At 42.5% G+C, this 20046-nt stretch overlaps 1 protein-coding gene across 1 annotated transcript in view; it reads right to left on the reverse strand.

Moving 5' to 3' along the window:
* Positions 1 to 20046, reverse strand: part of ULK1 (unc-51 like autophagy activating kinase 1) — an 89355-nt gene that overhangs the window by 35246 nt on the left and 34063 nt on the right. Inside the window, exons 11-13 of the mRNA XM_032229225.1 lie at positions 6512 to 6570; positions 2629 to 2711; positions 1593 to 1643 (exon numbers count right to left, since the gene is read on the reverse strand). Of these exons, the coding sequence (XP_032085116.1) occupies positions 1593 to 1643; positions 2629 to 2711; positions 6512 to 6570 (193 nt within the window). The remainder of the gene's footprint in view (positions 1 to 1592; positions 1644 to 2628; positions 2712 to 6511; positions 6571 to 20046) is intronic.

Here is a 20046-nt window from a genome sequence, read left to right on the forward strand (position 1 = left end):
CTATAACTAGAAAATTTAAACTTAAGTTCTGTTTACTTGACCAACAGGGGCTTGGAAAGGAATAATTGTTTTTAATCTTAAGAAGCTGTGTCCAACCTATAATACACGGGACACCCAAGGCCCTGGACAGCTAGTCAAGAAAAGACTGGACAACCATTTGTCTGAGCAGGGGGTTGGACTAGAAGACCTCCAAGGTCCCTTCCAACTCTGTTATTCTATTATTCATGTGGTCCCATAAGATGATACAAAATATATAGTAAATAAAGGAAGTTTGTTACAGGTAGTCCTTGATTTACGACCACAATCAATTCCAAAATTTCTGTCATTAAGTGAGACATTTGTTAAGTAGATTTTGTCCCGTTTTACAACCTTTTTTTTGCCACCAATGACAAACGAGTCACTGCAGTTCCGTTAGGAACACAGTTGTTAAGTGAATCTGGCTTCCCCATTGAGTTTGCTCGTCAGAAGGACACTGCAACCGTCATAACTATGAGTCACTTGCCAAGTGAAAAATGATCCTAAGTCACATTTTTCAAAGCTTTGAACTGTCACTAAATGAACTGTTGTAAGTCAAGGACTACCAGTACTTATCATACATTAGCTTCTTGATATGTTTCATGTGCGATCCAAGACAATTCCTCCTGATTCAACGCGGCCCAGACAAAATGTCAGACAACCACAAACTTAAACATTCTTAAACATTTTCTTAAATGTTAAAACATGATTAAAAGGCAAAGGTTCCCCTCGCACATATGTGCTAGTTGTTCCCGACTCTAGGGGGCAGTGCTCATCTCCATTTCAAAGCCGAAGAGCCAGCACTCTCCGAAGACGTCTCTGTGGTCATGTGGCCGGCATGACTCAATGCCAAAGGCACACAGAACACTGTTCCCTTCCCACCAAAAGTGGTTCCTATTTTTCTACTTGCATTTTTTATGTGCTTTTGAACTGCTAGGTTGGCAGAAACTGGGACAAGTAACGGGAGCTCACTCAATTACATGGCGCTAGGGATTCGAACTGCTGACCTTTCTGATCGACAAGCTCAGCGTCTTAGCCACTAGGCCACCCTTTTAAACATGATTATCCCTTACCACAATCTTAAACATGATTATCGCTTATATCTTTTATGTACACTGAGATCTTATGCACTGAAGACAAATTCCTTGTGTGTCCAATCACATTTGGCCAATAAAGAATTCTATTCCATTCCATTCTCTTCTATCCCTAATAATTCCTAATTTGTACTCCTATTTCTATTCAAATGCAAGAGACAGTATTTAGTCCTAATCATAGCCAACCCCCCAATCCATAAAGAGCAAATAAAAATAAAAATCTATGTTTTAATACAGTAAGCTGCCCGCAGTTCGGTTTCATTATGAGATGGGCGTCAAATAAATATAACAAGTAACTAAATGAATAAAATCTCCTCTAGTAACTATTAGCAGATGGGAGAAGGCTGTTTCTCCCTTAACCATCTCAAAGGGAAAGCCAGGAAAACGTACTAAAGCTCTCATCGCTAAATTCGCTTTGCGTGTGCCTATGTGCTATACAGCGACGTATCAACCCCAAAGAGAAAAAGCATGAAAGAAACTTACATTTTTTCATAGAAGTACTGGCATCCAGGAAGGGGTGGTGGAAAAATTCATCTAAAAATAAAATAAAATCAAAAATAAAACATTTTTTTAAAATTTTAATACAAACAATCCATCTTCCATTAAACAGTGTGTTGCCTGAATACAAATATCTTGTGCAATAACAATTATATTTACAACCATACTCGTTTTTCCCCTGCTCTTGACTTAATACTGATAAGCATAACATATCTGATGATATCTGATACTGTAACAATCCATTTCTTAAATTGTTTAATTCTATATATTTTCTATGTTTCACTACTTTCTACTTTCATTTCTAACTTTCATATTTGTTCTCTAAACATCGATAGAATAGTTCCCATAGACTATAATATTCAAGGGACGCAGTGGCTCGGTAGCTAAGACGCTGAGCTTGTCAATCAGAAGCTCAGCGGTTCGGCAGTTCGAATCCTTAGCGCTGCGTAACGGAGGGAGCTCTCGTTACTTGTCCCAGCTTCTGCCAACCTAGCAGTTTGAAAGCATATAAAAATGCAAGTAGAAAAATAGGGACCACATTTGGTGGGAAGGGAACAGTATTCTGTGCGTCTTGGGCATTGAGTCATGCCGGCCACATGACCACGGAGACGTCTTCGGACAGCGCTGGCTCTTCCGCTTTGAAACAGAGATGAGCACTGCCCCCTAGAGTCGGGAACGACTAGCACATATGTGCGAGGGGAACCTTTACCTTACTAGAATATTCAGTTTGCTCCTTCTCTTTAATTGCAAGTGTCAACCTATTCATTTCTGCACATTCTAATATTTTCCTGATCACATTCTCATCTGTAGGAATCTCTTCCCTTTTCCAGGGTTGTGCATACACAATCCTAGCTGCCATTATTACATGAAGAGTCAAATATACATTCTCAATCAGAAGTTGGCTTTATGAGGTGATTTCAGTTTGTTTTTGAAAGGAAAAGAAAGAGAAGCCAAGGAATGTAAAATAAACTGGCTTGCCCTGGTTTCCCCCTTTAGATTTAAGCAACGTCAAAACGCTTACCAAAATCCATTCGGTCTTTGTAATTTCGTTGCAACAGCCCTAAGAGGAGTTGTCTCAAATGGGCAGAGGTTTCCCTTGGGATGCTTCAAAACAAAGAAATAAACAACAGTTTTAAAAAGGAGGAAGGTAAAGCACCCTCATTTTAACATTCCGGATGCCTAGTAATATACATACAAACACAAACAGCAACCAAATATGTAACATTTCCAGAATGCAGAATAACAGGATTGGAAGGGAAGGAAGAATGGAAGGCTGAGTCAACATTGAGCCGGTCAGGATCGAACTCCTGGTAGGCGGCAGAATTAGTCTGCAATAATGCATTCTAACCACTCGGAAGGAAGGAAGGAAGGAAGGAAGGAAGGAAGGAAGGAAGGAAGGGAGAGCAATTGCTTCACAGTGCATTTACAGCCCTCTCTAAGCAGTTTACAGAGTCAGCCTCTTGACCCCAACAATCTGAATCTTCGTTTTACCGACCTCGGGAGGATGGAAGGCTGAGTCACCCTTGAGCTGGTCAGGATCGAACTGCTGGCAGTCGGCAGAGTTAGCCTGCAATTCTTCATTCTAAGCACTGCGCCACCTCTGCAACCATTTTCTTTCTTCCCAGCACTTTTATAGTATAAACATATACAGGGAGTCCTCATTTAGTCTCTAGAATGGGGACTAGCAACTCAGTTGTTAAGTGAAGCAGTCGCTAAGTGAAACTGCAACCCCCGCTTACGATCTAGCTTCAGCTTTACTTTGCTTTATGGAACGTTGTCAAGACAAGTTCGGGTCACAAACGTTACTTTTACATCCCTTCCATGAATCCGAATGGTCACTAAAAGAGGCAGTTGCTAAATGAGGACTCTCCGTACCGCCATCAAAGTTTTTTATTTAATAACAAGATTTTTTTTAAAAAATAGCAAAATAAACAATGCTAAACAGACCCATTCTCAATCTCTCCTGCCTGAGATGGCATGTTGGTTTAAATCACATATTTGCAAATAATAGTAATAATAATAGTAATAATAATAATAACAACAATAATAATAGTAATAGTAATCATCATCATCATCATCTCCAAATCAAACCCACATCTTATGGGGATATTAAGCAAAGTTACCCAACTTCTGATCTGATTTATGGGTGGGGTGGAGGCGCGAGGAACACACCCATTTTTGCAAATGACCTAAAGGAGGAATCCTCAACCTTTTGGACCTCAAGGACCACTAATATGATCGGCCTAGTGGGTGAGTGTGGCTAGGTGGCTGTGTGACTGAATGGGTGTGGCCAACTCAATGACACTCACATCAAAAGGCACCTTGAGGGCCTCTAACTGCTCCTCCCCCCTCCCAGTCCTTCCCCGCCTGCCAGCCAGGGCTCTTTAGGGCCCCAACAGGAAGCAGTTGCTGGACCTAAGCAGCCACCAAAGAAAGAGTTGGCAAAACTTCTCAGTTCAAATTGGATCTGGCTGAGAAGGAGGCCCAGCAGAAACACCTCACTGAGGACTAGGAGCATAGGCTTTCCAAGCAGAGGGAAGACCTGCGGGAGTGCAAGGCCAAGTGCTGCCGCCTGGAGGCTCAGCAGGTTGAGATGGCCAGTCAGTTCCAGGCCATGATGCCATCCCACTGGAACGAGGCCCTCTGGCTCTTGTCTACCAGCTGATCTTCTCTCCAGCCTTCGCCCAAAGTCCCCCACCAGGAGGCCGAAGCAGACCCCAAGTCGGAATTTCTGCTCCACTCTGCCCCTCACAAAAAGACCCCAGAGGAGGAGACTCTCTGCAGCAACACAAGAGTTCGTTGCATGTATCTGTCCCAGGGGCTATAGTTTGAGAACTCCTGATTTAGTGCAACATAAAAAATGCAAATAGTTTTTCTGCAGACCACCAACATTTTCTCGTGGACCACCAGTTGGTGACCACTGACCTAAAGGCCACCTAAAATTGGTCACAGGTTGTCTCACAAAAATTTGGATCCATCTCAATGGCCGCTTCAAAAGCTTCCCACCCCGGAGGCTTTAATCTGATCAAAAGACAAATGATTAAAAGTACGCAGAGAGCCAGCCAATTAACCAGGCTTAATGCCCTTTAGTTTCTTCCAAAATGAAATGGAAAAACGTCACCGGCATCAAATCAAATGAAATTTAAATTGCATTTTTGGCTAACCTCGGCTTCCTTCTTGGCCTGCAGCCAACTGCATGCTATTACAAGACCGGCAAAGTCATTCCCTCTGGCTTTGCTTCCATCATCTAGTACAGGGTTTTGAACATCGGGTAATAAAGAAGGGACCCTGGAGGTCTTCTAGTCCAACCCCCTGCTTATGTAGGAAACCCTACACCACTTCAGATAAATGGCTATCCAACATCTCATTAAAAACCTCCACTGTGGGAGCATTCACAACTTCTGGAGGCAAGCTGTTCCACTGATTAATTGTTCTCACTGTCAGGAAATTTCTCCTTAGTTCTAAGTTGCTTCTCTCCTTGATTAGTTTCCACCCATTGCTTCTTGTTCCTCAGGTGCTTTGGAGAACAGCTTGACTCCCTCTTCTTTGTGGCAGCCCCTGAGATATTGGAAGACTGCTATCATGTCTCCCCTAATCTTTCTTTTCATTAGACTAGACATACCCCATTCCTATTTTTTCAATCTTAGCATTGTTAAGATGCATGTATGGACTGTAACTTCCAGAATTCCCCAGCCAGGATACTGGCTGGGGAATATTGGTATTTAGGTTCCACCCATCTTCCCCCAGAATTGCCTCACAGCAAGATAAGTGACAAAAATTTAAGTAAAGGTAAAGGTTCCCCTCGCATAGATCTGCTAGTTGTTCCTAACTCTAGGGGGCAGTGTTCATCTCCGTTTCAAAGCCAAAAAGCCAGCGCTGTCCGAAGACGTCTCCATGGTCATGTGGCCGGCATGACTAAATGCCGAAGGAGCACAGAACGCTGTTACCTTCCCACCAAAAGTGGTTCCTATTTTTCTACTTGCATTTTTTACATGCTTTCGAACTGCTAGGTTGGCAGAAGCTGGGACAAGTAACGGGAGCTCACTCTGTTACGAGGCACTAGGGATTCGAACCGCCAAACTGCCGACCTTTCTGATTGACAAGCTCAGCGTCTTAGCCACTGCTTCCCTTAGGCAAAAATATAATAACAAAATAATTAAAATCTTAAAACAAGGGGAATTCTGGGAATTGAAGTCCACCTGTCTTAAAACAAGCTGGCTGTGGAATTCTGGGAGTTGAAGCCCACCCATCTTAACATTGCTCAATTTTGGAAACCCTCCTCTAGCACATAGACCTGCCCTCTAGGACTCCTCAACAAACCATAGTTGCTCTAAACCACGACTCAAACCTGAAGAAAAAAAGCTTGCCACTCTGTCTAAAAATTCCCTTTTTCTAGAACTTCTCATCCAAGACTATTATATGGGCTCAGCACTCACTGCAGCCTTTTTAAGATGAGCCCGGGAAAACAAGGAGCACGGAGAACTTGGAATAATGCTTGTTCTCCATTTACTTTGGGTTGGGAAGAAAGGAAGGAAAAAATAAATAAAACCCCAAGATGCTTGTTATGCTTGGCCGAAACGAGTGGATCTGGCAAAGGTTTGGGATCCTCGCCACTCTGCTTTTTTCTCCCCGCCCCGCCCCGCCGGCATGAAATATTTAGACCCGGCCAGGTCAGCCGGGGTAACCAAGTTGGCGTGCCATTTGCCGAGATCCGTCATTCCTAGCTAGAGAGCAGAAAAGGCCCGTTGCCAAGTGGTTGCTAAACCGGGAGGCAGAGCACATGAGAGGACAGGTGCCGATTGAAAACACAACAAGGAACAGGCGGTGAGAAGAGGGGAGGGAGGGGGAGCGGGAAGGAGGGGAGAGGGAAGGGAAAAAAAGGCCGGCCGGCTTGGAAAACTTACTTTGGCACCAGCAACTTGTTTTTCTCGTAGAAGAGACGCAGGTCTTGAGGACTGCTGGCCTGCAGAGGGAGGGAAAAGAAAGGATTAGCCAAAAGTCAGCCTGTCCATCCTGGAGGTCCATCAACCAGGGGAAAGCTTACCGAGGGATTTGGGGAGGATGAGATGAGGTGGTGATGAGCATTCATCCCTCTCCTCCCTGATTTTCTTTCTTTCCTTTCTTTCTTTTCCTTCCTTCCGTCTTCTACCATCTATCTATCCACCCATTTACAGATCTTTCTACTCATCCCTCTACCCATCCACTCATCCATCTCTCCATCCATCCACTCACCTATTTATACATCCACCCACTCACCCGTCTCTGTCTGTCTGTCTGCCCACCTACCTACTTATCATCATCCTCTTTTAACAACCCCACAATCCCTTGCAGAGTGGAGTCTGGGCAACTGAATGGAGATGATTATTTACTGGCCAGATGCCCTTCCTGTCACCAATGCAAAGTTTTTTTCAGCAGATATGTTTTTTTTTTAATTAATAAAATTTTTATTTTCAAACAAACACAAACACACAAGACATATAACATAAAAGCCTCTTCAACTACATACAGTATATCGGATTGGTTACAAGGTCTTTCTGCATCCTTTCTATAGCCATCGCTTGAATTTTATCAAAATTCACATATTGTCCATCAAGATATCTTTGTATACATTTTTATTATGCTTCCTTTGTTTGATTATCACTATTGTCTCTCAATTTTAGACAAGGTATTCTAAATATATAACCATTAATATAATGATTCATTGTATCATCTTCAATATATCCAATAATAAAGGGTTATTTTTTTATCCTATTCTTTCTATCATTTTAGCATTAACATTCTCTAATGATTTTCAATTCCATGTTTTTCCCCATTATTAGTATCATCAATCTAATGTACATGTATACAAATTGTTATAATTATTAAACATCCAATAAGCCTAGCTATTATTACATCCTGTCAACATAAGGCATCTTAAATTTGAAGTAAATTTATATTATGACTTTATTACATCATCCTGAAATCATCCAATGATATTACATCTTTATATTCTATTCTACATAGAATTGTTTATCTTTTATAAAAAGGCTTTTCCACATCATCTCCATAATCTTCACTTACATTATTGTATAACATTTCATATTATCAATCTTTGTTATCATTATTAATCATTTATTTGACTATAGCTATTATTACATTGTACATAGCACTTTAACTACATTTAACTAAAATTTATTGTGACATTTCATTTCATCCTCCTGTATCCTTCCAGAAATAGTGTAGTCCAATATCTCTTGCCATTTGTAAAGTCTGTATTCTAAGCGTTTTCTTGATAAGTCTTATGTGGACTTCTCTTAAGAACTTGTTGTTCATTGCATGTCTTATAAGGATTCAAAACCCTCTATCTGCTCCTTTTATCAGCTTAACTTTCGTTATCATTAGTGCTTCTGCCGAGATTACTCTCATTATTTCTGCCAAATTTTCTCTCCTTTCTTCATCTATGTTCTGAAATCTGAAATAAAGTTCCGGTTCATCGATCTCTCCTTTCCATATTTCACACTTGTCATTTCCCTCCACTCTCAGTTTGCTGTCAGTGTCAACAATTTTCTTATCACTTTCATATATCTCTGTGATTTTTTGAGCTCTGTCCTCAAACTTAATCACTGTCCCCATACTTTCTGTATTTTAATCTATAATTTCAAGTCTCTTTTCAATTCTCTCTGTGATTATTAAAACTTTTTGAATTTCTAAGAAAATTCTTTGCAAAGTTAGTGCCTTTTCTTTTTCACATTGTGCCATTTTCCAGGTTATAAACACAGCCAAAACATCAGAGACTTTTTAGGTTTCAAACAAATTCAGTGGAATTTTTCAAATCAAAGCTTTCTCTTTTCTTCAAAGGAACACCTGTATAAACAAAATGTTTTCCACTGACCCTTTCAGTAAACAAAGCTTATAGCTTTATCAGATATTGTCAAGCCTCTAGCCACTAGATGGCAGTGTTACCTCTTTTTCATCTGTTTTTGCCTCTCTCTGTAAACTCCAAGTTCCAAAAGAGGAAAAAAATGATACTTTTAATCCACGAATACAAAAAATGGAAAAAGTATAGAGGAAGAAGGAAAAAAAGAGACCAGTCTAGTTTAAAAGTAAGAGGTATTTGTAAAAAGTCCATCCATAAAAAACAAACAAAGTTAAGGTAGAAAAGATAAAACTATAGTTTTAAACCAAGGTTAATTTGCCGCTTATATTCTTCTGTCTTCAATTTTATTTTAAACTCAAAGTCTTTTGGGTTTTCCCTTCTCTAATAATAAAAAATTTTCTCACCATTTTGACACACTCCTGTACTGCTTCTGTTTCAGGGACTTGTCCCAACCTTCTGCAGCCATTTTGGATGCTTCTCTTGTAGCTGGCAAAAAGAGCTTTCTCCTGGATCAATCAGGGGCTTTGCAATGCCCCTGAGATCAGCAGGACATGCTCTTCTCTATCACTGTTCCTTCAGAACAGTTTAGGTCCAAAAGGACCGTCCAGGAACAGAGATATCAACAGCAATCCTGGAGCCCCAAGGTTGCATGTCGTGTCATTGTGACGTCAAGACCCGCCCTCAGCAGATATATTCTCAATGTGCCGAGAGAGAGAAATATCTGCCTCCACCTAGGATCAAACTCACAATCTATTTTGTCTACCTTATCTATCATCCACATCTCTCTGTCTCCTATCCATCAATCAATCCATCCATCCATCCATCCATCTATCCTATCTATCATCTCTCGCTCGACTTATGATCACAATCGGGATCAGAATTTCCATGGTTAAGCAAGACAGATGCTAAGTCACAACCGATGTCACAATCTTCTTGCCATCGATTGTTACGTGAATCACTGTCATTGTTAAAGTGAATCATTTGGTTGTTAAGCAAATCAACTTTCTCCCATCGACTTAACAGATGCCATGTTGTTGAGCTCAGTTTCAAGAAAAGAGCGAGAGAAGATGCCATAATAAGCTTCTGATCAGCTTCATAGCTGGGTCTATCTTTACGTATGCATCCACCCAGCCTTTTCAGTGACGTGCACCGGCTTAAAAATAAGATGTTTGCAACACGAGGAGAGGCACAATCCATTGGGGGCACCCTGAATGCGGTGGGTGGGGCGAGCTCAGGGTCTCCCCTCCTCCTTTGGCCTGGAGGGAAAGTGGGTCAAATGACAAATTCCAGAAGGGCCAGCGTCTCTCGTCTGTTTGGAAGAAAATGGCTCAAACAGATCAGCTCTCCTTCAGCTGGAATCTGTTCCCCAAATAAAGTGATAGAAAAAGCAGGTGGGCCCAGAGAGTGTTAATACCCCTTATGATGCATGTGAAGAAGCTTGGCCAAGAGAGGAAAAGGGGAGGAAGAAAATGGCCCCAAACTCTAGACCGGTGTTTTTCAAACGTGGCAATTTTAGGAGAGGTAGACTTTGTTGTGTCCCGCTTGGGAGGGGCCGACTTGGGAATAAGGCCACAGGTGGATTATGAATGGCCACCCAAAGGAAATAAAAGGGGAACGATAGGGAAGTGGACTTTGCAGGAGACAATTAGTTCGCTCAGAGGAAATGAAAGGGGAGCAAAAGGGGAATGGAGTTTGCAGGAGACCATTACTTGGCTTAATTGGTTCATGATTCTCCGAGACTCCTTACCAAGTTCTGCAGATATCGGCCTGGCAGCTCTCCAAGCCAGATAAGATCTGTGACTGTAAATCCTCACTTGAAAGGCTTTGCTGGATGTGAATGAGCAGAATTCACAGTCAATTAATAAAAGGGTTTTTTATCCGGACAAGGAGTTTGCTTCATGATCTTGGGAAGCCTCAGTCAGAACAGACTTCAACTCCCAGAATTCCCCAACTGGACAATTCTGACAGTTACAAGCCATCCATATTGGCTAGCAATTTAATACAATACAATACAACACAACACAACACAACACAATAGCAGAGTTCGAAGGGACCTTGGAGAACTTCTAGTCCAACCCACTCTGCCTAGGCAGGAAACCCTATACCATTTCAGACAAATGGTTATCCAGCATCTTCTTAAAGACTTCCAGTGTTGGAGCATTCAGAACTTCTGGAGGCAATTTCTCTTCCACTGATTAATTATTCTAGCTGTCAGGAAATTTCTCCTCAGTTCTAAGTTGCTTCTCTCCTTGATTAGTTTCCACCCATTGCTTCTTGTTCTACACTTGTTCTACAATTTCTGGAAGTTGAAGTCCAACCATGGTAGCTGGGGAATTCTGGGCTTTGAAGTCCATCAAAGCTGGCTAGGGGATTCTTGGAGTTGTGATCCACTCATGCTAACTGAGGAATTCTGGGAGTTCAGGTCCATCTATACTGGTTGGAGAATCCTGGGAGTTGAAGACCTTGCATCTTAAAGCTGCTAAGTTTGGGGGGAAATACCCATTCATCTAATGCCCTTCAACTACAGGAACATTCCTTCGATGTGCAAATTTTTGCCTTTGAGCTCTACCACTGTATCCCAAGAATGCAATCTAAGTTTAGCACTAATCTTCAGTCATTGGAGAAGTCAGATTTGGCCTCAGATTTACACATCCTGCTGGTACGCCAACAGCCATTGCAGCTTGCACAACACAATGGAGGCGGCCAACCAACTGCAGTTTACTTACAAACCTGGGAAAGACAAAGTCTGATTGTTTTTGGGCCAAATCTGCCAACTGCACAACTGAAACCTGGAAAGGATGCCAAGAAGTGTCATCCAAACATGGCTGCTATCATGGCTGATCCAGGCCCAAAATACTCTATAGTGTCAGAAAAGAGTAGCAACAGCTACTCTTAAGACTTATATACCGCTTCATAGTGCTTTACTATGAAGTGGTTTAGGGTCAGCCTATTGCCCCCTACAATCTGGATCCTCGGATTTACCGAGGAAGGATGGAAGGTTGAGTCAACCTTGAACCAGTCAAAATCTGCTGGCAGTTGGCAGAATTAGCCTGCAATACTGCATTCTAATCACTACACAAGAAGGAAGGAAGGAAGGAAGGAAGGAAGGAAGGAAGGAAGGAAGGAAGGAAGGAAGGAAGGAAGGGTGTCAGCGTTCTGAGTAATGCACCTATTGACTGTCAATTCTGAAGCAAACCTGGATGAAGCCATCTTGTGCTGCCTCATAGTTGCCCATGGTTCCCATTAACTCTCCATGATCCTTGGAGAAAGAGATTCTTTCCATCAAGTGATCATGAATGATAAATTATGCCCAGCCACCACAGCTAAGTTTGGAGTAAATCCAGTGTTTGTAGACCATGGATTATAATTTCACCAAGCAAACCACTTCAATCTTCATTGGTTTACTCAACGTTGTCCAAAACCATCCTAACAAACAACATGTATGGGATTAAGACGTCTACTGCTACATCTCAAATACAGCTCGTCTGCCTGGAATCCACACTGTGTATCGGACATTAATACGATTGAGTGTGTTCAGAGGTATTTCACGAGAAAAGTCCTCCACTCCTCTGCTCACAACAGAATCACTTACGCCACCAGGCTCGAAATGTTGGCCTTGGACAACCTGGAACTACGCCGATTATGGTCTGACCTAAGCATAGTACACAAAATTGTCTGCTACAACGTCCTACCTGTCAACGACTTCTTCAGCTTCAACTGCAATAACACACAGGCAAACAATCGATACAAACTCAAGGTAAACCGCTCCAAACTCGATTGCAGGAAATACAACTTCAGCAACAGAGTGGTCGACGCCTGGAATGCTCTACCTGAGTCCATTGTTACAGCCCCAACACCACCACCCCAGCTTCAACCTCAAACTCTCTACCGTGGACCTCAGCCCATTCCTAAGAGGTGAGTAAAGGGGGTGTGCATAAGTGCACCAGCGTGCCTTCTATCCTTGTCCTACCGTCTCCATTTATCTATACTCATTTGCCTCATTCATGTCTACGTTTATACTTATACCTATTATTTTTTACATGTTTAACAAACTAAATACTAAATAAGACATACTTCTCCCCCCTCAAAAGAGGATGAAAATTTGGGTGCATATAATAATAATATAATATAATAAGAGCCGAAGTGGCGCAGTGGTTAGGGTGGAGTACTGCAGGCTACTTCAGCTGACTGTGATCTGCAGTTCAGCGGTTCAAATCTCACCGGCTCAAGGTCGACTCAGCCTTCCATCCTTCCGAGGTGGGTGAAATGAGGACCCAGACTGTGGGGGAAAGTTGCTGACTCAATTTGCTAAAATTTGCTGAAAGCCCTATGAAGCGGTATATAAGCCTAATAAATAAATAAATAAATAAATAAAAATTTATACACCGAATGTAGCCCTGCCCATCCACGGGCCCCTACCACCCTTTGGCCTCTGCCTCCCAGCAATTTACCTCCTTGCAGTAAACGGGGAAAATGGGGCTTGTGGAGGTGGCAATAGGCCATGGCAATCCTGCAGCCTGAACAGCTGATCATCGGGAGGCCCGCACTGAAACTGAAATTGAAAGTGAAAAGCGCTGCTTGCTGCAAGGAGGCAAATTGCTGGGAGGCAGAGGCAGATTTTTTTTCTTGTGCTAATCTGGCTGTTTGCTGTTTGCTGCAAGGAGGTAAGTCAATAACTATAAATGCCTATAGAATGTTCAAATTATTACTTATTTTTTAAAGACTGCTTTATTATTGTTCTAGACAACTTAACAAAATGAAGAAGCTTTTTAAATAAATGCTTGATCTGAAGAGGCCCAGTGCTATTGTAGCTTCCTTTAAATAGCAGAGAATATCCATACTTCCAGAAAGCCACATCAATTTTAACAGCATCTGTACAGTCTGAAATGTAACACCACGAACAGTGTATATTGTCTGTACTGTTTTCTGTTTGCTGCAAGGAGGCAAATTGCTGGGAGGCAGAGGCAGATTTTTTCCTCTTTTTTTCCTCCCCAAAAGCTAGGTGCGTCTTATACTTTGGAGGGTCTTCTACAGTAAATCTAAAAAGATCTTCTGAAACATGAATTCAGGAGGACCTCAGAACTATCCCTCTTTTCATTCCTCTTTTAACCTTCTTCGCTGGGATGTCTTGGTTGCTTCCAGGATTTCTGAGCAACCTTTGGCCAAGCTGATGGAGACTTCTAAGAACTCAATTTCCAGAAAGCCAAGAGGGCAGCTAGGTAGGGCAGAGGCAGCTGGGACACTGAGGACATCTTCCCTTTCCTGCCAGACCCAAAATACCTACTCAAGTTGGCCAAAAAGGAGTTGCTGAACCAGCAGCAGATAAGAATATAGCAAAGCATAGGAAACATGTCGCTTAAACAAAAGGCAGAGAAGTGTTTGCTTCTCTGCTTCGTTATGTTTTTACAGGATTAAACATGGGATCCTCTCCAACAGGTTAGACTTGAAACAAGGAGCCAGGCATCCAAGAATCCAGAATTTCCGATAAGCATATTTTATGGCATAAAAGACCAGAAAAACACTCTGAAAAATGTCAACAGCTGCCGAGTATCGAACATGAAGTTCTATTTATAAGAATTGACATTCTCAAATCTCGTGCATCTTTTTCTCCAGCTCGGTTTAAGCTATGATGCCATGCCTGATTGGGGCTTAGGGAGACCGGCTCATAAACCAGGGTTTTCTTTACTGGTTTGATAAGGTTTCAGAGCCCATCCCATGCGTGGGGGAAAAGGGAAAGAGAAGAGGTTACAACATCTTTACATTATAAAAGCAACCAGAACTAGAAAGCTAACAAAAGCCAACACAGGTATAGGCTGCATCAATAGAGGGATAGAATTAAGATCGTGTGAAGTGTTGATACCACTTTATAAGGCCTTGGTAAGGCCACACTTGGAATACGGCATCCAGTTTTGGTCGCCACGATGTAGAAAAGATGTGGAGACTCTAGAAAAAGTGCAGAGAAGAGCAACAAAGAGGATTAGGAGACTGGAGGCTAAAACATATGAAGAACGGTTGCAGGAACTGGGTATGTCTAGCTCAATGAAAAGAAGGACTAGGGGAGACATGATAGCAGTGTTCCAATATCTCAGGGACTGCCACAAAGAAGAGGAACAATAAGCAATGGGTGGAAACTAATCAAGGAGAGAAGCAACTTAGAACTAAGGAGAAATTTCCTGACAGTTAGAACAATTAATCAGTGGAACAACTTGCCTCCAGAAGTTGTGAATGTCCCAACACTGCATGTCTTTAAGAAGATGTTGGATAGTTGTTTGTCTGGAACGGTATAGGGTTTACTGTCTAGGCAGGGGATTGGACTAGAAGACCTCCAAGGTACCTTCCAACTCTGTAACAGGAGCCCTCTCAGTTATGTGGCGCTAGAGATTTGAACTGCTGAAGACTTCAATACCTGTAGTAGGACTGCTTAAAAACAACTGTACCCAGATCACATACTGTTTGATGGAAATTGAATTTGTATATGTTATATAAATAAAATAAATAAAACAGGGGAAAAATGGACTTTTGTGGAGTGTATTTATTCATTGTTTCCACCTGTTGCAGGACATGTGCCCTGGGGAACTCACGATACCATGAAACAAAAAAGTATTAAAATAAAATCCCTTAAAACTACAGGAGTCCATGAAGAACAATACTCTTTGTCTGTCTTCTCTACAACTTTATGGAAACTTTTGTTCGATTTATTGTGGAATGATGGAAGGACCCCATTCTTTCAAAGTCCTCCTGGGGAGGCGACATTTGCATAACACGAAATGGCTTCGGGCAACCTATGCAAATCTGACTGTTTTGAATTTTCCCTTCCTTTTTCCCAGGACAGAATTTTAAGGTCTCTTTTATTAACTTTTTTTTTTTAAGCTCGCTGGAAGGCAGGCATCTCTGCCTTTTGATAGCTTTCTATTCATCCTCTCGTCTCATCAGCATTCAGCTCTCTCTGCACCACAAAAAATAGATAAGGGTGTTAGCTCATGGCCTCTGGCTCTCAGCTGTTGTGTAGATAACAATGTTGAAGGTGGGACCCGAGTTGATTAAGGGTGGTTGACCTGGATTCCTTTCTTGGAAAGGAGAACCCCAGAATCGACTCTCAGGACTGTCCCCCAAAAGTCCCCCAAAAGTCAACAAAAATCACTTTATACCAGGGGTCCCCAACCTTTCGGACCTCAGGGACCACTAAATTCATAATTTTAAATCCCGCGGACCACGAATATGATCTGCCTAATGACTGGGTGGGTGGGCGTGGCAAGGTGGTCATGTGACTGAGTGGACATGGCCAACTTGATGGCACTCACATTGAGGGGTGCCTCGACAGCCTCTACTTGCCCCTCCCCTCCTCACCTGCCCGCTTGGGCTCCTTAGGGGCCCAACATGAAGCAGTTGCTGGAGCTAAGCAGCCACCACACAAAAGAGTTAGCAAAACAGCTGGCTCAATTCAAATTGGATTTGACCAAGAAGGCTCAGCATAAGCACCTCACTGAGGACTACGAGCATAAGCTTTCCAAGCATAGGGAAGACCTGCAGGAGTGCAAGGCCAGGTACCGGTGCCTGGAGCCTCAGCAGGCTGATATGGTCAGCCAGTTCCAGGCCATGATGCAGTCCCACTGGAACGAGGCCCTCTAGCTCTTCCCCACCAGCGGCCCTTCCCTCCAGCCTTTGCCCAAAGCCCCCCACCAGGAGGTTGAAGCAGACCCCAAGTCGGAATTTCTCCCCCCTCAAACCCGCACAAAAAGTCCCCAAAGGGGGAGACTTTCTGCAGCAACACAAACGTTCACTGCACGTATCCATCCCAGTGGACGTAGTCTGAGGACCCCTGATTTAGTGCAATATAAAAAATGCAAATGATTTTTCTGTGGACCACCAAAACTTTCTCGCGGATCACCAGTTGGTGACCACTGTTTTATACTGTTCTGGAGAAAACTTGATGGACATGTCCATGAAAACCCAAGAATCTCCCTAGATTCAAAGGGGACTTTGTGATCAAGAAGGAATCCAAACATCAACAAGACAGGCTATTCTAATGATGAATTCCTCCTCTACTAATAGTAACCATAAGAATATTCTAAGTCAACCTGGTGCTTTTCCAGATACTCAAGAGGCCTTCACACACACAGCTTTGGAATGTACAAGGGACAAGCGTCAACCAGACAAGGTACAAATTTAGCCCCATCGAAGAAAGGAGATCTCAAATGGTGCCCTTAACAACTTAAGTTGAAAGCAATAAACTACAGGAAGATGAATTCACACAATATGCTAAGCCGTCAAACAGGATTTCATACAGTTGAAGAATGGAATTGGGAGGGATATTGAAAATCATTTAGCATGACCCCAGCCCAGAAGTCCACTACAACATCTTCAAAAGCCACACACACAAACCTATTTAAACACCTTCAGTGAAGCCTATATTCCTTGCTTCTTGTCCTGACCTGGAAGAAATGTGAATAATTCTGCCTCATTGTCTTAAGAAAGCCCTGCAGGAGCCAGTGGGTTTGAATGAAGTTGAGTGAGGAACATATGAAGAACGGTTGCAGGAATTGGGTAGGTGTCAGCTTCTGCTTTGCTACTGCTTCAGCTGTCATGAAACGGGGAGGGAGGGTTTGGTATTTGGGAGGGGTTATTCGATGTGCTGGAGGAATGTTCTAGTATTTACTGGATGGTTGGACTACGCATGCGTGGGTGCTTCCCGCCTGGACCAACGGCCCCGACATTCCATCTTCGTGATGCCTTTTGAAGTTATCTCGCACCTGACACTTGAAGGACTTATGATTGGCCTGAGGCTATGATCCCAAGGGGTGGGGAATGGACTATTCTATATATCAATTGCTTTCGCGCCTAATTAAACAGACTTCGCTTCGCAACTGCTCGCTAACCATTTGTAATTAGTAAAAGTACTTTTGATTTCCAACACATGGAATCTCTTGGTCTTTCTTTCCTAATTATATAATGGAGGGATGCTGACAGTAGGTCTAGTTTAATGAAATGAAGGACTATACGGGACATGATAGCAGTCTTCCAACATTTGAGGGGCTGCCATAAACAAGAGGGGAGGTCAACCTGTTCTTCAAAGCACTTGAAGGCAATAAAAGAAGCAATGGATGGAAACCAATCAAGGAGAGAACCAACCTACAACTAAGGAGAAATGTCCTGACAGTGAGAATAATTAGCCAGTGGAAAGGCTTCCCTCCAGAAGTTGTGGGTGCTCCAACACTGGAAGTTTTTAAAAAGGGATTGGACAACCATTTGCCTGAAATGGTATAGTGTTTCCTACCTGAGCAGGGGGTTGGACTAGAAGACCTCCAAAGTCCCTTCCAACTCTGTTATTCTGTTCTGAAGTCTTCTCCACTCCAGATTAAACACATCAACTGTCCAATTTAAGGTTTTTTTTCCTTCTCCACTCATATCATTTTAGTTGTCCCAAAAGGTCAACTTAACCCCAACACATAGATGGGCTAAGACAAAATGAGAAGGTCACAAAGATGGCATCAAAGTCATCCATGGAATTTCCTCAGCAGGGTTACACTTTGCAACCAAGAAGAGGTCAAGGGAGAACAACTGTCCCATGCAATCATCAGGCATCAGAAACAGATCACAATACCCAAAGCAAGAAGTGAAGATTCACAAGGAATCTGGTGCTACAAATTGGAACACAGCGTTCTAGGAATCATCAGAATCATCCCGTTGAACACAATACAGTTGCTAAAAGGTCTCTGGGGCTGAACAATGTAGAATCACTTGAAAATGTTTACACAAAAAACATATTTGTTGGGTCATTCCTTGGGCTATTTATTCAGGAACAACTTCAAACGCCTGTAGCTATCTCCAGAGGGGACCAAGCCAGTGGCCCTCCAGCTATGTAAACTCATAACAAAAGAATATTTGCTTAATCTCCTACCCAAAACTTTTTCTCTTCCTCTCCCTAGGACCAAACATACAAAGAACAACCGAGTAGAGTAGAGTAGAGTAGAGTAGAGTAGAGTAGAGTAGAGTAGAGTAGAGTAGAGTAGATAAAATAAGATATTGGAATGGAATTTAATAAAGGAAAAGAACAGAAACAGAAATAGAGTGGAATGGAGTAGATAGAATAGAGTAGAGTAAAGTAGAGTAGAGTAGAGTAGAGTAGAGTAGAGTAGAGTAGAGTAGAGTAATTGGAATGGAATTTAATAAAGGAAAAGAATAGAAATAGAGTGGAGTGGAATAGAATAGAATAGAATCTGGAAGGGACTTTGGAGGTCTTCTAGTCCAGCCAGGAAGAGTTAAATATTTCACATTTTAGGAAGCAAATCCTTTGCTACAAAGAGAGAGAACTTCATAGCTCAATCCTCGGTGGTCACAGAGATACTATCTTCTTCTCCAGGCTTCAAAAGGACAATGCAAGTTGTCCTCTACTTACAACAGTTCATTTAGTGACCATTCTAAGTTACAACAGCAGTGAAAAAAGGGACCTACGGCCGTTTTTCACACTTGCGACCACTGCAGCATCCCCATGGTCATCTGATCAAAATCCAGATGTTTGGCAACTGGTTCATCTTTATGACGGTTGCAACATTCAGTGGTCATGTGTTTAACTTTGGCAACCTTCTGACAAGCAAATTCAAAGGGGAAGTCAGATTCACTTGATAAATGGGTTACTAACTTAACAACTGCAGTGATTCCCTTAACAACTGTGGCAAGAAAGGTCATAAAATAGGGCAAAATTCACTTAACAACTGTCTTGCTTAGCAATGGAAATTTTGGGCTCAACTGTCCTCCATTCAAAGGCGTTCATTTTGCCTTCTACCTTTATCTCTCTTGGGAGACATCAGCCTTCTTTCCCCAAAATTCCCCCCCCCCCAATGGTGCAGAATGGAAGGATCGCCGGGTGGCCTACTTTTCATCCCTATTCTGCTGCTTTTATGTACAGACACACACACACACACACACAAAGTTAAAGCATGCTGTCTGTGGAATTCTGGGAACTGAAGTCCATACTTGACGGCTAGGGAATTTTGGGCGTTGAAGTCGGCAACCCATCTTAAGGTTGCCGACTTTGAAAAACACTGATCAAAATCGAGCCTGTGTCCACTGGAAACCAAACTTTGACACAGTGTGGAAACTGTGACTGTCTTAAGAAGCAACAGGAACTGTCTATGGAGATTCTCAGTCCTCCAGGTCATGGTTGGTTTGGTTGCAAAGTTGCAACCAAACTCAAAGAGCACCAAAAGCAGCTCAAGAGAAGACTCGATATCCATGAGGGTTTGGGACCTAAGCCTATCCACGAGAGTCTCCAAAGTGCTTTTTTCAGGAAGCAACTGGACTTTCTGTTTTTTCTCTGGAGACATTTCGCTTCTCATTTAAGAAGCTTCTTCAGCTCTGAAAGGATGGTGGGGAATGGAAGGATTTATATTCCTTGCAGGCAGCTGGTCATTTGCATCCTTTTGGAGAGTCATTGAGGCCACTTGGAGGTTTACCTGTGTCCTCAGGGTCACCTGAATGGTGCAAATGGTTCTTGCAGTCTGCAGTTTTTCCCCTCTGGAAATCCATTCCATTGAAGTGACCCTGAGGATAAAGATAAATCTCCAAGGGGCCTCAACCCCTCTT

The sequence above is a fragment of the Thamnophis elegans genome, chromosome 13 (assembly GCF_009769535.1).
Source record: "Thamnophis elegans isolate rThaEle1 chromosome 13, rThaEle1.pri, whole genome shotgun sequence".
NCBI classification, from domain to species: Eukaryota; Metazoa; Chordata; class Lepidosauria; order Squamata; family Colubridae; genus Thamnophis; species Thamnophis elegans.